At 51.7% G+C, this 14,651-nt stretch overlaps 4 protein-coding genes across 4 annotated transcripts; 1 reads left to right on the forward strand and 3 right to left on the reverse strand.

The window, feature by feature from the left end:
* Positions 1–2,234: 2,234 nt before the first annotated feature.
* On the forward strand, positions 2,235–2,974 carry NEUTE1DRAFT_42993 (uncharacterized protein; the record flags this gene model as incomplete). The annotated part of the gene is made up of 2 exons (XM_009852031.1): positions 2,235–2,461; positions 2,524–2,974. The coding sequence occupies 2 exons, from the start codon at positions 2,235–2,237 to the stop codon at positions 2,972–2,974; spliced, it is 678 nt and encodes a 225-aa protein (XP_009850333.1).
* A 2,244-nt stretch (positions 2,975–5,218) lies between these two features.
* On the reverse strand, positions 5,219–6,178 carry NEUTE1DRAFT_24301 (uncharacterized protein; the record flags this gene model as incomplete). Its single annotated transcript, XM_009851913.1, has 1 exon — positions 5,219–6,178. A coding segment is annotated over one exon (960 nt), but the record flags the coding sequence as incomplete, so codon positions are not given.
* A 1,236-nt stretch (positions 6,179–7,414) lies between these two features.
* Positions 7,415–9,965, reverse strand: NEUTE1DRAFT_82373 (uncharacterized protein; the record flags this gene model as incomplete). The annotated part of the gene is made up of 3 exons (XM_009852896.1): positions 7,415–9,591; positions 9,649–9,764; positions 9,848–9,965. 3 exons carry the CDS (start codon positions 9,963–9,965, stop codon positions 7,477–7,479), a joined length of 2,349 nt encoding a protein of 782 aa, XP_009851198.1.
* Positions 9,966–11,474: 1,509 nt separating this feature from the next.
* NEUTE1DRAFT_129901 (uncharacterized protein) lies at positions 11,475–14,226 on the reverse strand (the record flags this gene model as incomplete). Its single annotated transcript, XM_009852897.1, has 2 exons — positions 11,475–11,688; positions 13,141–14,226. The coding sequence occupies 2 exons, from the start codon at positions 14,224–14,226 to the stop codon at positions 11,566–11,568; spliced, it is 1,209 nt and encodes a 402-aa protein (XP_009851199.1).
* Positions 14,227–14,651: the final 425 nt, after the last annotated feature.

Raw genomic sequence — 14,651 nt, forward strand, 5'->3', positions numbered from 1 at the left:
ATAATCCGAGATAATGATATGCGCAGGTGGTGTCCAGATGTCGCGCGACAGGCCGACTGAGCTCGGAGGAGGATACGGTCAGTTGCGGTGGGATGATGAGTCGTTGATATGGTTCGGCAACAGCTGTGTTACGCGCTTGCCCGTCCTGTTCCTTCGCGTGACAGTACAACAATTCGTGAACTACAACTGGGGGGACAATTGGCGGGACGGATGGCAGGCAGAGAGCTGCCCAAGAGCCAAGGAGCTGCAGCGTCCGCAATGACAGGGGCCCTGTGACCACTGGCAAGGGGCCCGGTGAAACGTTGCGATCAGCTTACAGCAAATTACCACTCACTGTTTCGGCAAGCCGCACAGGCATTACATCTGTATGAAAATATGGTATCAGTAATTACAGTATGGTCAAACAGAAAGTCGAGAATACTCTTGGGGACTGTCCAAACTCCAAACAACGCTACCAAGTCAATGCAACTTGAACTTCGACCGCACGTCAACGAAGCCTCTCAAACCACCTGGAACTCAATCATGACACTCTTTTATTCAACATCCCAAACATGGTGAAAGCTACCCAAAGGATATGAACTACGAGTCATCGTTGAGCAGTATTTATCGTTCTGGAATTATTTTGTCTACATTCGTACTGGATGGGGGCCTTTGACAGCGTAACATGTTCACGTTGACCCCGTCACTAGTCCACTTTGTTTGACGTGTTGCGCAAGAGGAAGTCTTGAGATCTTTCATTCATGCATTCCAGCTCACTTTATTCGACACGTTCATGGATATTGTCAATGGCTTCACAACTTCACATAGTTTGACACAATACGTTACCTCATTCTCATCTTCAATGCCTTGCTTGCGATTCTCATCGCTGAAAGTTTCCGGCATCGTTTGACGTTTACGAATTGAGATCGTTACGCTTCAACAAGAAATCATATGTGCCAAAGTCATGTATGTCTACCTGCTCGGCGGAATGGACAACCTTACATTCCCAAAAGCTACAAAGCTGACATACCTAAACTTCTCTTCATATCCAACACTTCCTACGGCACTGCAATCCATTCACTATCCGTTTGTATCATGCACACCAGGACATGGATATATTCACGAATCATTCTACGTTGGATCAAACAGCAGCAGACTAACAATCGAATAGTGCAAGTGGTTATGTCCAGATACTGTGAGATCACCCCCTCCCAGCGCCTACCTATACTTGGAATCAGAGTGGTCGCCACGGTACATAACATTTTGCTTGTGCGGGTTTTTCTTTTCCGCACAAACCTGCAACATTCAGCCTGGCAGATTACAAGAACAGATCTCAGCATCTATCATACCGAAGATAGCAGACGGTTTTTTTTTTTTTTTTTTTGTTGGGCCAAACGTCCGAGAGGACCTAGCCTCGTGACTCGTCTGAACAAACCTCGACTAGTAGGTGAAAGCAGGGTTACCTGACTTCATCGTACCTACCTCTAGAGGTACCCGCGGAACCTTTGGACATGGAAGGTACGCCGCTAATTGTACGGACAAGCTTCAGGTGAATTGCGTTTCCAACAAGCGCACCTCCCCATCTGGAGGACTCCCCAGGTTCCCAACTCTTGCCGCCCCGTTTTCATCCCATCCCCCTCCTCGGTCGCCTGTCGAAAACGGTCGTCCACAATGGCAGCTGCTGCAGTGGTTTTGACATTCACTCCCTCCTTCCCCCGCGTATAAGAATCCCAAAGCTGGCCCGCAGTCTCTCCTTCCACTTTCCCTCCTTCCCACCTTTGCACTCTTCTTCAACAACTGCGGGATCGTCTTTCCACTCTCAACAGCCACTCGTTCAGCGCGCGCGCATCCAGCCCTCCAGGATTAATCACTCGTAAGCACCGAGTCCCATCTTTCTGCTTCCTTTCTTATTTCTTGTCCATTTGTTTGTATTGTCGCGACGACTCGTCGCATGGTGGGGAGGCTCCTCGATCGCAACATGATCGCAACATGACAGTGGTCTTGCGATACCTTCGTGGGGCACCCCTTCACCATGCGCCCGGTCTTATCAACATAGCAGGCGACTCTACGCGCGTCAAGAGGTCTTGATCCCGGACTCTCACCGGCGTGTTCATGCCTCGTCGCCGTTGTCGCAAAGCCTTTCTGGGCCCCCTCTTCCCTTCCCCTGTTCTGCCCCGCGCCCATGAGTTATGGTTACTCTCTCATCTTGCGCGTCGTCTAACCATCCTTTCTAGCTTGTCTCTTTGACCGCCACAATGTCGGACAACAGTGTCATCGGCTGCATTCCCATGCGTAACGGCAACGAGGAGCCTTGCGTTATCATGAACACCGAGGAGCCTTGCGTCGTTATGCGTACTGAGAAGAAGGGCCGCAAGGTCAACATGATGCTGATGGCAGCTGCCATCTCTGCCCTCAGCGCTACCGGTGCCAACGCTCAGATGGGTTATGGCAGCGCGGGTGCCGTAGCTGCCTCCAGCTCTAGGTAAGTCTTTGATTTCTCGATTCTCAAACAAAGACTAACACTGACAGTACCTGTGTGTCTAGCGCCTCGGCTTGCATTCCCATCACTATCACTGTCACGCCTTCGGTCAGCGCCGCTGCCGATCAGACCACTGACGAAGTCGATGGTGTTCAGGGCAGCGCCTCCACCAGCGAGCCCATGACTTACATCACCAAGACTGCCGTTGCCACTTTGACCCATACCACTACCTTCGTGAAGGCTACCCAGCCCGTCGGAAACCTGACGACCACTGCCACTCCGTACAATGGCACCGCCACTAAGACAGCCATCGCTATGACCGGCACCGGCACTGGTGTTTCTTCTTGGGCCACCGGACCCTCCTACTCTACGGCCAATGGTACTTATGCCTCTCCGACCGCCACTGCTGACCATCCCCAGCACGCCGGCGCTGCGACCTCTTCCAGCGTCAGCTACACTCATCTTGCGGTGGCTCTGATTGCCTCTGCCGCCCTGGGTGCTGTCTTCGGCGCCTAATTGACCTTTCAGGTTATAGTATCGCCGTCACACCCTAGGATTTTGAGTGTCTCTCTCTTTCGAAAAGACATTTCTTCTGTTTCGGTTGGAGTTTGGCTGGTTTGTTTTGGGCTTTCTCCTAACTGGATCACTCGGTGTTTGGGAAGGAACATGCCGGTAAAAGAAGATAAGCTTTGGTTGGCTGAGATATTTGGTTTTTGGAACTGATATCTCGTTGGCTTTCTGGAAGTATCTCATAACATGGTATAGGCTCCCATATCATTGTCTTCGAAGCGCATGATAGGGTTGACCGATAGGGCAACATGGACAGGTGCATGACGCACAGACATAGTATGAAGTCTCATACATGACATTTCTCTGTACTACGCGCATCCAAAGCCGAGTGGCTTTACTTGGTGATATCCGTGCAACTGAATCCGAGTGACTCTGCTTTGTGACCAATTTCATAAAATTTCTTGGACTAGTCGTGATTGAATATGATATTACACCAAGCACATGTGCCTTCACTGCATCTACGAATGTTCGACTTGTCAAAGTGTGTTCGGAAGTTGGTTATAAGCACTGGGTTCTTTGTACAGTCGGAATATGTACAATCTTTCTAGGATTTAGTCATCAATTCTAGCCTTCCAAAATGTCTTGTTGAAGGGCTGTACTGGGGGTATAACAAATAGTCAACCATGACTCGACTGGCTGTCTGATATACAAACCGGGGTGAGAAGTCATCCGCAGACCCTGGAGACCCAGGTGGGTGACTTACGTATTCTGATCTTGGGGAAACCTCAGTAGAGGTACTCGAGAGAAGTGTTCTCAACTCCATTCGGAGCTTGAATATGTGGGAATGCTGGATCTCTTACAGCTAACAATGACTCCACGAGCGTAGGTAGTCATGGCAAATGGGGTATTCAGACCACAATGCCGTAGCATCCATCATCCAGCGACAGTCGCGCTACTTTGAGGAGAGGACATGGGCTGTCTTAAGTACATCGGAATCTGGAGCAGATACAACAGACGTATCATGCCGAAGTTTTGCCGCTTATATATCCAGATCTTCGGTTCAAACCCCTCGATGGTAGTGAGACTTGTCAGCCTGCCTTCGTTGCCGTGGCTATTCCTCCCTCAGCTGAACAATCATTTTTACAACCTTCCAAAATCGTCCACATGGTGACTATCCCTTTTTTTGGCTTCACGTCAGACGAACCTGGCAGATAGAATAGTCACAGACTTCCGTCGCGACTGAAACAGCAGCGACGACCAAAGGGTGTACCTCAAGAAGTCCAATGTATTACCCTCGCTGTTAGCCTGTGTGGCAGTCGTTTCATCGGTCCTGCCGCCCGTGGGCCATAGCTGATCAAAATAACTAGAGGTAACCATTGGCGGTTGAAAGGCGGCAAGACAACCTCAAATGCACGACGGAAAGACTTCGTCTCAATATCATGCAAGTCGTCTGCACAACTGCACAGCCCAACAATTGGGGTTGACACCCGAGATAACCGTTGTAACGACCAGTTATGCTCATTCTCTGACACAAAGCTTCTTCGGGACCGCAACCTGATACCCAACGAACACCACTGAAGGAGGGTTCTAGAATCCCAACGTGGCTCGCAGTGCTCTTGAACAAAATCAACTGTCCAGTTCTCCTTGTTGAAGACCATTTGCCCTCTCCCGTTGCGTGTATGACACCGTTCATGCTTTCATGAATCAGTAATGCATCTGCTAGTCTCGTTCACCTGACCTGGAATCTCAAATTCCAGAGCCATGAGCAAGAGATCGGACGAAAACGATACCTTCAAAAGCCATCAAAGGTAAAGATAGTGCAGGCTGCAGTTATGAAGGTGTTGGATCTGTTTGGTCATAACCAAAATGAAGAGTAGAAGACAGTCTGGATCATCATCGATCGGCTTCATCGGGTTATATAGCCACCAACGCCGCTTCTGGATATTGGGGGAGTATTTGGTTCCCAACACAAAAGACCAAGGTCGATATCCTTGCGGTCGTCAGTGGTTAGGATTGGGTTGGCCTGCAACATATGATTGCAGCCCTCGCTGAGAAGCAGAACGTGGGAGTCATTGTGCATGAAATTGAGCGAATTTAAAGGTAGGTAGGCGTTTCATTCTTGCGTCCAAACATATCTACATTCGAACAATATATACCGATGGCAAGATATTAACCCGAGATCTCCCGCCCATTTTCTACTCGTTTTTAATCCTCATCACCCATCTCCCCCTCCCCGCCCACATCATCCCCATCCTCCCCCTCCCCATCAACCCAAACTACCACATTGTCCAACCCCTCCGCCCTCTCCTTGAAAAACCTCCTGACCTGTCCCACACTATACCTTAGACTAAAATGCATCACCACAAACATTGTCTCGGGGTACTTCCTTATGACCTTCTCCAGGTCCGCCCAAATCGTATGCTTGGTCTTCTCCGCCTGGGCTCTATGCTCCTCATACAGAAAACTGCACTCAGTAATCACCACCGGCAGTTTCTCGTTTAACCACCCCCTCATCGGCTCCTCTTCCAGCGTCTTGGTGGTGGTATCCCCCAAAAACGCAAAGATGGGACTCGTCACCGGAGCCGTCAGTTCTTGTCCACTGGCCCTGATCGCTTTGAGCTCTTTGGGCGGCAGTTTCGCAAACTCGGGCTTCAGCTTATGCGTCGTCTGCTGGAACAAATATCCCAGACAAGGGACGGTATGATCGCAGGCAAAAGCCACAGCGCTGATATTCTTTGTCCGTCTCAACGGTACCACATCCCCTGCCTCCAGACCGTACGTCACGTGCGTCGGCCTGATTTCACTGCGCACCACTTCCCCCGTTTCCGGATCCCGTACCTCAAGCGGTAACTCCTTCCCGGGCCTCGGCGCTATCAAACCCCCCAAGTTGAGCATCGTATTCGCCCGCAAGTAGTCTTCCAACACCTGTTTCATCCCCACCGGGCAATGAAAATCAGGCGGATCCTCGCGCTTGATGAACACGGGAGAGGAAAGCGCGTGGTCATTGTGTCCGTGCGTGATGAAGATGTGTTTGGGCCGGGATTTGTTGATGACCAAGCCGGCATCCAGCAGGAGGTTGAGTTGCGGGATCACAAAGGAGGTGTGCCAGGCCGCGCGCGATTTGCCGGTCAGGACGTAGTGCGAGAAGGGTTTGGGGAGGGGCCATTCGAGGATGTCGGAGCGGGCGGATTGGGGGAGGGGGGTGGCGAAGGTCAGGGTTTTGGCTGGTTTTGGTTGGGATTGGGACCCAGGTGCTGGTTGTTGTGGTGGTGGTGCCATGGTTAAGTATCTGATGGTGTTGTCGAGGATATAGTGTAGTGGTGAGGTGAGATAATGGTGAATGTAAACAATGATTGAGGGAGTGATAAGGGGTAAAAAGTCTTGGCAAGGGAGTTTGGTGCTTGCCTGCTGGCGTTGGGTTTTCCGGTTTCGGTCGCTGAAAAGAGGCGTCAGTCATCGTTGAGGTGAAAGGTCAGAAGGAGACAACTTGCCTATTGTTGATATTGATATAATGTTTGGCTGCTAGAGTGTAACCCAGACGGTGCTCCAGACTATACCGCGAAGTGTTCTGCTGAGGTTGTTGCGAAAGTTCAGGTTCAAGAGACAATCAAGTGTGAAATCATCAACGCTGAAGTCGGAGCCCCACAATTCAATGCCAAGGAATGATAAACACTGCCCGGAGATGACAACACACATTGGACCGTTCACACTGATACTGGAATCAAAGAAAAACCTTCCTTCCTTGCTATTACCTACCAACTCTTTCTAGTCTATCCACACCAAAATTGTTGGTCAATATTGACCGCTGTGTTGTCCTCGGCGAGCAATACCCGCCGGCCGGCCTGTGACGCATGCCATACTACTTTGTAGCCCGTGCCAGCACAGTTGCCCTGACACTTAGCCTCAACACCTTTCACCACCCTTTGAAATCCCCATTGGAGAATACTACTGGATTGATCAGAGGCGGCATCTCAGACTCTTACCTGCATTCCTTCTCAGAGGCCCAGTATATTCCTGATTGTATGGGATCAAAAGCCGTACTGCTCTCCAGGATTAGCACCAAACGTGTGATCATAAGACGAACCATTGAAGTCAGTGCAAGCAAGATTTGGACCATGATCATGCAACTTCTCGTAATTTTTGTGTGACCTGAATGTTGAGAAACCTCCCTGTTCAGTAAATATATTTTCCGAAGTAAACCGTCAGACAACACACCAACGCCCAGGAAAAAAAAAAAAAAAAAAAAAAAATTGATCCGCTTCCGAGTAAATGCACAAACCGCCCATGTTTCGCTTCCAAGAACCCAACCGAATGATGTTAATGCATGCGTAACTTTCGTTTCTCTTCCCCATCTCGAGTGTTTTCCTTTCCATTCTTTCCTTCCAGTCTTGGCTTCGACGTTGTGTAAACCGAAAAAAAACCCTGACCTTCAAAACGCTTATCTTCGGATGGATACCACCTCAGTGACTCGGCGTAGGCATCCGACATACGGGGAATCAGCGAGATGCCTAAACCAACTCTTCTTCCTCCTCCTCCACTAGTCCGCGATATTTCATCTCCACCACCCAACGGTCCTCAAAGTCGATGCCCCTACGCATCTTCGTCCCTGCCTTCTTCCACATGGCAGGGCCAAGACCCAGATCCACCAGGTAGAGTTTCCACTCCAGCACGGCATCGTCTGGCAACGAGGTATCCCCGCCAGCCAGCACCGTATCCCCATCATCGTTCTCCGCCGCCATCAGAGCCTCGAGCAGTCCACGCTTGGGTGCACCAACGGCAACAACGTAGCGCGGCTTGACATACAACTTGTTACCGTCAACAACGCTAACCTTGCCTGTCGATGGGTCGATGCCAGTGGGAATATCAACTGCAAGGGCAAATGCCTCATTACGGTTAGCCCACTCGATAAGCTCATAGACCGTCGCCTGATCACCGTTTCTCAGTTCATCAAAAGAAATGGCCAGGCCCAGCAACGCGTCGATAATGAGCATAATAGGAGCCGGGTTAGCGAGGCTACTTAGTGACGAGCGAGGTGTGTCGATTGTCAGCATAGGAATACTGATCTTGCGAAGGTGCTCAAAAAAGTCGCTCTTGGAGAAGATGCGTCCGCCCATGTTCTTGTAGAGGCGAACTTGCTGGCGCATGTCTTCGAGGAGATCACGCTCACCACGCTCAAGGCCAACCACGCACACGATCACGCTGATGTTCTTGTTGCGAAGATGCCGGGCGGCAGCAACAGCCCGGATACCCGATTTGTTGTTACCGGCAAGTACAACAACTGTCGGTGGCGGCGGGTTACCGGACGTGGGATCGACGATGCTTGAGTGGCGCACCTTGATAGCCGGGTCCGAGAGCGCTGTAAGCGTCACCTCTGCAATGCCACGTCCGGCATTCTCGGTCATCATCTCCTCTGTAAGACCAATCTCGTTGTGTGCAATGTTCTCTAGGTTGAGCATTTGCAGAGCCGAGACGGGCTCAATCTTGCGATTCGACGGAAGCACGTAGAGACCCTGAGGACTTGCTGCAACCGTTGTCGCCGGTTGCTTCTTTTTGTCAACGATAGCTGCCCTCGCTGAGAGCCGACTACTCGGCCGACTGCCCTTAGCTGATAGGGTGCGGTAGTGGCTTACACCAGATGAATTCACTCTGCTCAAAGGGTGCGCCGCCGGGACGCCGCTCGCCTTACGGGAATTCGACCTCCGGTTGGATGCCACCTTGTTGTCCCCTCGGCGTGACCCTTGCCTGCTCGCTTGATCTCTCCCACTCAGTCGATCGGCTCCGTTGATCACCCCGTCATCAGCTTCACTGTTCCAAAAGTCGTTGGATGTCTCCTTGACGATCGGCTTCGGCTTCAGTATGGTAGATGGCATGTCGAGGACGTTCTCCGAATGGTGCAGGTTCTTGCCACCGGCGGTGCCAGGTTTGTGCTTGGGTACACGATTGTGCGATACCAGGCGGTCAGCCTCGTCAATCAGATCGTCTTTGCGCATTTGTTCAAACAAATCTTGCTTATTGAACTTAGCGAGACCAGATTCAAAGTCAAAATCGCCGGCTTCTTGCACATCAGTGACATCTTCCGAAGCCCAACCGTTGTCGTTTGCTCCTCGCATCTTCTTTAGAGAATTGAAGGGCTGGAAGGAGGAGGTACTCTGCAAAATAGGCGTCTGTCTCCAGCCTTTGCCCTTTGTAGTTGCGCGAGAGACCTGCGGAGACGCCTCTGAGTCTTCCTGTAGCCCACTTCTCGAGTTGTTTCCAGTCCTGCGTGGCCGTCTGTTCTTTTTCTTCTGAGCGGCTGCGGTTGCTTGTTGCGAGCTGGCATCGTGTGCAAGGTCTTCGTCCGCAGACTCTTGGGTGCTGGTTTGAGCGTCCAGTTCCAGGCGTCTCAGCCTATCTACTACAGGGAGAGTCGGGGTGGCAGTCCCGGATGGGATGGGTACAACATTATTCGACGGAATAACAGCCGGAGTCGGGTCTCTCTTCTCACTCGTGTTAGGTTGGTGACGGGAGGTATCCGACGCATGACCTGGCAGAGAGCCAGGGCGCTTCCCAACAGATAGAATGGCGGGATCCACAAAGGCTGCTGGCTTAGTCGGCGGCGGCGGTTGAGCAACAGGCGGAGCGACCTGCGGAATGGCATGGGGGACGGCGTGAGGAGGTGGGATGACGTGAGGAGGGGGCACCGGAGGGGGCACGGCGGTTTGGGGAGAAGGTTCTTCGCGCAAGTAGACAATGTCGACAATGTTCGAGGAGAGAATGGAGACTCTCGGCTCCCACCGATTGTTGTCGACATTCCAAACTGAGAAAAGAGATTCACGTTAGCAAGGCGAGGCTCGAAAGCCAGGAGGAAGGGAAAGAGAAAGGGAAAGGGAATGAACAAACCATTGGTCAGGGTCAAGCCGTGTCCAGCCTGCACTTCGCTGACAGTGCCCTTCAGTCTCGCCGGCGGATTACGCATCGTCACCAACATGGGAAGACCGATGAACGAATCCTCCGCCATGGCTGCGAACTGTCCGAGGATGACGATGTAGACAAAGGGACGGTTCTGGGTGGATAGATAGTAAGAGGTGTGATAAATTGATGTGTAATAGTCGATGAACAGACTGTGAACAACAACGAAACGAGCAGGGTCGGCTGGGCACTCGAGGCGTGCGATCTCGTCGGATCCGTCCTTTGCTGTCTGGCTGCAATGCGACAGCCGACAACGGTGGATGCGGTGCGGTGTGTGGGGTGCAGCTCTGGATCCGGTGCCTTCTGGACACTTGAGATGGCGAAGGGACGCGCGACGAAACTGGATCGATGTCGGGGCAGTGGTTACCTCTACGCTTCGAGCACTGGAGTGGAAGGAGACGACTCGAGTCGTGAAGTCGAGTGATGGAATCGTGCCAGAGACTGGGAAGGTGCCAGTCCGTCGCCCGGCGATTTTGGTGCCAAGTGAAAGAAGGTCGCGCGTCCTGGCTTCAGTTCCCCCTTCCACTTTTTACTTTATCGATAACAGCCGGTTTTGGTGGTGAAGGGACGGGAGCTGTACAGGTGCGACAAAGCTTGGCAACCGCCAGCGGTGTACCGGTACTGTGCGTCTTGTTCGTGAAACACAGTGTAAAATGCTATGCTCGGTACGAGTGCACGTGAATTCTTACTCGAATGAGCCGTGCAACTGTGCCGGTACAGAACAGTATGTCATAAAACACGGCACTGTAGATAGCCACACACGAAGTGCCCGTAGTACTTGGGTAATGCAGCGATCTACCACGAACCTTCTCGGCGTCGAGTCACTTCATCAACGTCTGTCCAATCTCATAAGGGGAGTTGAGAGCACGAGGCAATAAGAGACATGACCCTGACAGGGGACGGGGCCAAATGCAGGTGGGCGGCCGAATGCAGAGAGAAAACATGACTGTGTTTCACAACGTCTGACCAACAAACCACTTATGTATGTACACCAGTAAATAAACCCCTGCAGTTGCAACTCAATTCCGACAACGATTCTTCTTGCAACCAAAAGCAGGAGTTCAGGCCACTACTTACTACAAAGCCCCTGACCCTTGTGTATCAAAGCATGGCCCCATAGTTGAAGATGCCAACACCTTGTGTGCAAAGGAGGTTGGTCCTTTGTAGCTGAGCTTCAGCCTTGTGGTCGCTTTGGGTAATTGGTCATGTTGGCAAAATGTCTAAAGAGGTTGGAGGGATAATGCCACGCGAGCCTAGATCTACATGTACCTCTATATGTGCCTGCTGATCTTTCTTACAACAATTTGTTTTTAACAATTGGGGATGACGGAGAGGAGATATACCTCGCCATGATCCAATATCTGCCAGCTTGCTATCTGCTGCCGTCCGCACACTTCCGTCCGTTCGAGACCATCTAGGTCTATAGGCTGTGAGTGGTTGTCCCAGCCCCCCAAGTACCAGCTCACCTGGGGCAACCTTTTTCCTTGATCATGTCCACCTTACCGATACATAAACCAAAGCCAATCCTCGGCTCAACGACCTTGACGCCACCCAAAATAACAGTCAACTCAACCATAACACCGCCTGATGCTGCCGTAATCATGTCCCTTCCACCTTGTTTTATTAACCTTATTCGCTAAAGTCGACCATCAACCATATCCTGCCATCCTCTCCTCTTCGTCCTCAATGTCAATCACCTCTCTTCTCTGCTGCTGCTGCTTCGTAATAGCCTGGGCGACAGATGGAGTCTTGTACGCAAACTTGGTGATGGACTGGTCCACCTTCGTTCGTTTCATCACTGCCGACTCGGCGCTGTAAAGCTTGTTGTAGAAGCTGACGACCCTCGGATGCGCCATGACCTTGTCCTTCTGGAAGCGGAGCACCTGCAGACCCTGCTGCGTGGTAGCTCTACTGAGCGCGACGTATGCCTGTCCCTTTTCAAAAACCCTGCCGAGGTCGACCTTGACGCGTTCAAGCGTTTGGCCCTGCGCTTTATGGATCGACAGAGCCCATGCAAGAATCAGGGGAAGCTGCTTTCGAGAAGCCTGGACCTCGCCAGTAGGAAGTTCCACCTTCCAGTCCTCCGGCTGACACAGAATGTCTCTCCTGGTCCCATCGACGGCGTGGAATCGCACCAACGGATACTCTGTGTTGTCACCTTTCTCAATAGCTGCATTGGAAAGCGCGCTGGTGAAGGCCTTGATTCTTCTCTTCTTGTCCAGATCCTCATCGTCGTCAAAGTCACTGCTCGCTTTCAGCTCAAATGTTGCTTCGTTCATGAAACCAACGACAGTCCCGAGGGAGCCGTTCACGAGCGTCTCGTCCATATTCTTGATGAGCATGACCTGGGCATCCTTCTTTAACTCTATTACGGGAGGAGCCATCATGTTGGCAAGAAGTTTTTCGCGGACCGCCGGCTCACCGGTATCGTACGCTTCGTAGCGGTAGATTTTGCCCTTCAAGGCAGCGAGTCGTTGTCTGTTCGAATTCTCGACTTCATTTCTCGTCGGGAACAGTTCTGTTACTTCAAGCCCGTCATCAAAGGCTAGAGGTCTGCTAAGTTGTTGGAAGTTCTTGACGGTCCTGTCACTGATCCTTCCCAACCGCATCTCGTTGAGCATCTCTGCAAATTCTAAAGGTTGTTAGCCGCATGTTTGACTTGATATCCCAGAGTTGAACTGCTTACCAGGATCTCTCTGACGGAACACTTCAGTCAACCCAATGGTATGGTCGATGGACATGTTCCATGTTGCTGCATCAAAGGCAAACTTGACATCCCTCTGCTTGTTCAGATCTTTGTCCGGTACAGGAGGCAGCTGAAAGAAATCACCAGTGATGACCAACTGGATACCACCCCAAGGCCTGCCGTTGTTCCGGATGATTCTGCCGATCTGAGACAGCTTATCAAAAAGCTCACCGTCAACCATGGAAATCTCATCGATAATGAGAACCTTGGTCTTGAGCCATCGGGTTTTGGCCTTTTGATTGCGCCTGATTTTCTTGACGAGCGTTTGGATATCCTCCTTGCCGAGACCGATGCCAGCGAAGCTGTGCAATGTCATGCCGCCAATATTACACGCTGCAAGACCGGTCGAAGCTGTAACCGCTACTCTTTCCGGCTCCCGAGCAAACTTCTTTTTGAGTTCTGAGATGATCGCTCTCATCAGCACCGACTTTCCTGTACCGGCCGGACCTGTGAAGAAGACGCTCTGCCCCTTTTCTACCACCAAGCTCTTCACGTGAAGCTGCTCGCCGCTCAATGTAATGGCTGACGCCTTGTTAAGATGGGACGAAACGACCTTCTTGATTTCGTCCATGGGTATTTCCGTCTTGGGAGCGACCGAGGAAGACTTTTGCCTGTCTTTGAGCTGCTTCTTCTGTTCCTTGACCGCGCTTGCCGTAGTGTTCCATAGCATGGACCCCTTGGGCTTCGATTCCGGCGTGGGAGCATATCCGCTCTTCTCCTGTGAGTATTTTTCGGCATGTTTCCACTCCTCCTCCTTTGATTCCGGTTCCATCGTCCAAGGTAGTTCGCGCTTTGGTTTCTTTACAGCGGCGGGCGGTTCGAAATCGAAGTCGTCGTCTTGCAGGCGGTCGCGTTTCCTGTTGGTATTGGGAGGGGGATTCAGCTCGGGCTTGGGGGGTTGAAGATGGGATGGCGAAGACTCCGACCAAGAAAGAACACTGGTGTGAGTCCCTGGGCGGGGCTCGCGGAACCGAGATTCCTTCACTTCCTCCTCCTGTTGCTTTTGCAACTCCCGATGTTGTTCGAGGCTTATTCGCCCAGTTGGGAGGACTGGCAAGGCGGATGGGGCTTCGAAGTCCAAATCGAGGTTCTCGTCATCGCTGAAATCGTCATCCTCAATGTATACCGACGACGTTAAATCATGCTGAGGTCGCCTTGTTGATTGCATGGAAAGGTCGATCACATCTGGGGTATCATTGAAGGAGTCAGAAGCGTTGTAGAGCGACGCAAACGCTCTGCCACCGCCACTGCTGCCGTAGTTGGGAGGCGGTCGCGGAGCACTATTCGCGGGTCGAGTCGTCAACGGGTCGGTAGTCGCTGAAGGTCTTGAACTGGCGGAAATGGCACCGCTAGAGGTACCACCGAACCCAGGTTTCTTGAACATGTCGGCGACGGATGATGTCCTAGACTGGGAGCCGACTGAGGGGGCGCGTGCGGGACTGCTAGAAGGAAAGAGTTGCTGCTTCAGGGAAGCGTTTTTGGTTATTGACGAAGCACCGGGCTTCGACTTGTTATTGTTGTTGTTGGCCTCGGCGGCCTTTGCTTGGACTGCCCTGCCAAACATGATGTCTTCGTCGTGGAGTGCTTCGAGTGGGAAGGCGGCACACTTAGGGGCAGAGTTGTGTACATGGGCTCGCAGAGGTGCGCGGTGCACGAGAACGGCTTGGAAGGTTGACCAGTTCGGGGAAAGGTTCAGGTTGATGGTGGCCCGGTGCAGGAGCAGGTGGTGACCGGCAAGCAGCCCAGTCTTCATACAGCTTTCGACCCCTCAGAGGGACAGTACCACCACTTGTCGAGTGCTAAAGTATCGTTGTACGCTAATTTCACGATTAACCCTTTCGGTCGAGTTGGCGTAAAGTCTTGGCTCGGATTGGATCATTAAATTCCAGTTGTCATCTTGCATTTGACAAAAAAATGGCACACCATAGCGATACCAGGTAACGCGTTCGTCTAGGAAAATCGCGTTCGTTTGATTTTCCACTAAACGCG

The sequence above is a fragment of the Neurospora tetrasperma genome, assembly GCF_000213175.1.
Source record: "Neurospora tetrasperma FGSC 2508 unplaced genomic scaffold NEUTE1scaffold_3, whole genome shotgun sequence".
Classification (NCBI taxonomy): domain Eukaryota; kingdom Fungi; phylum Ascomycota; class Sordariomycetes; order Sordariales; family Sordariaceae; genus Neurospora; species Neurospora tetrasperma.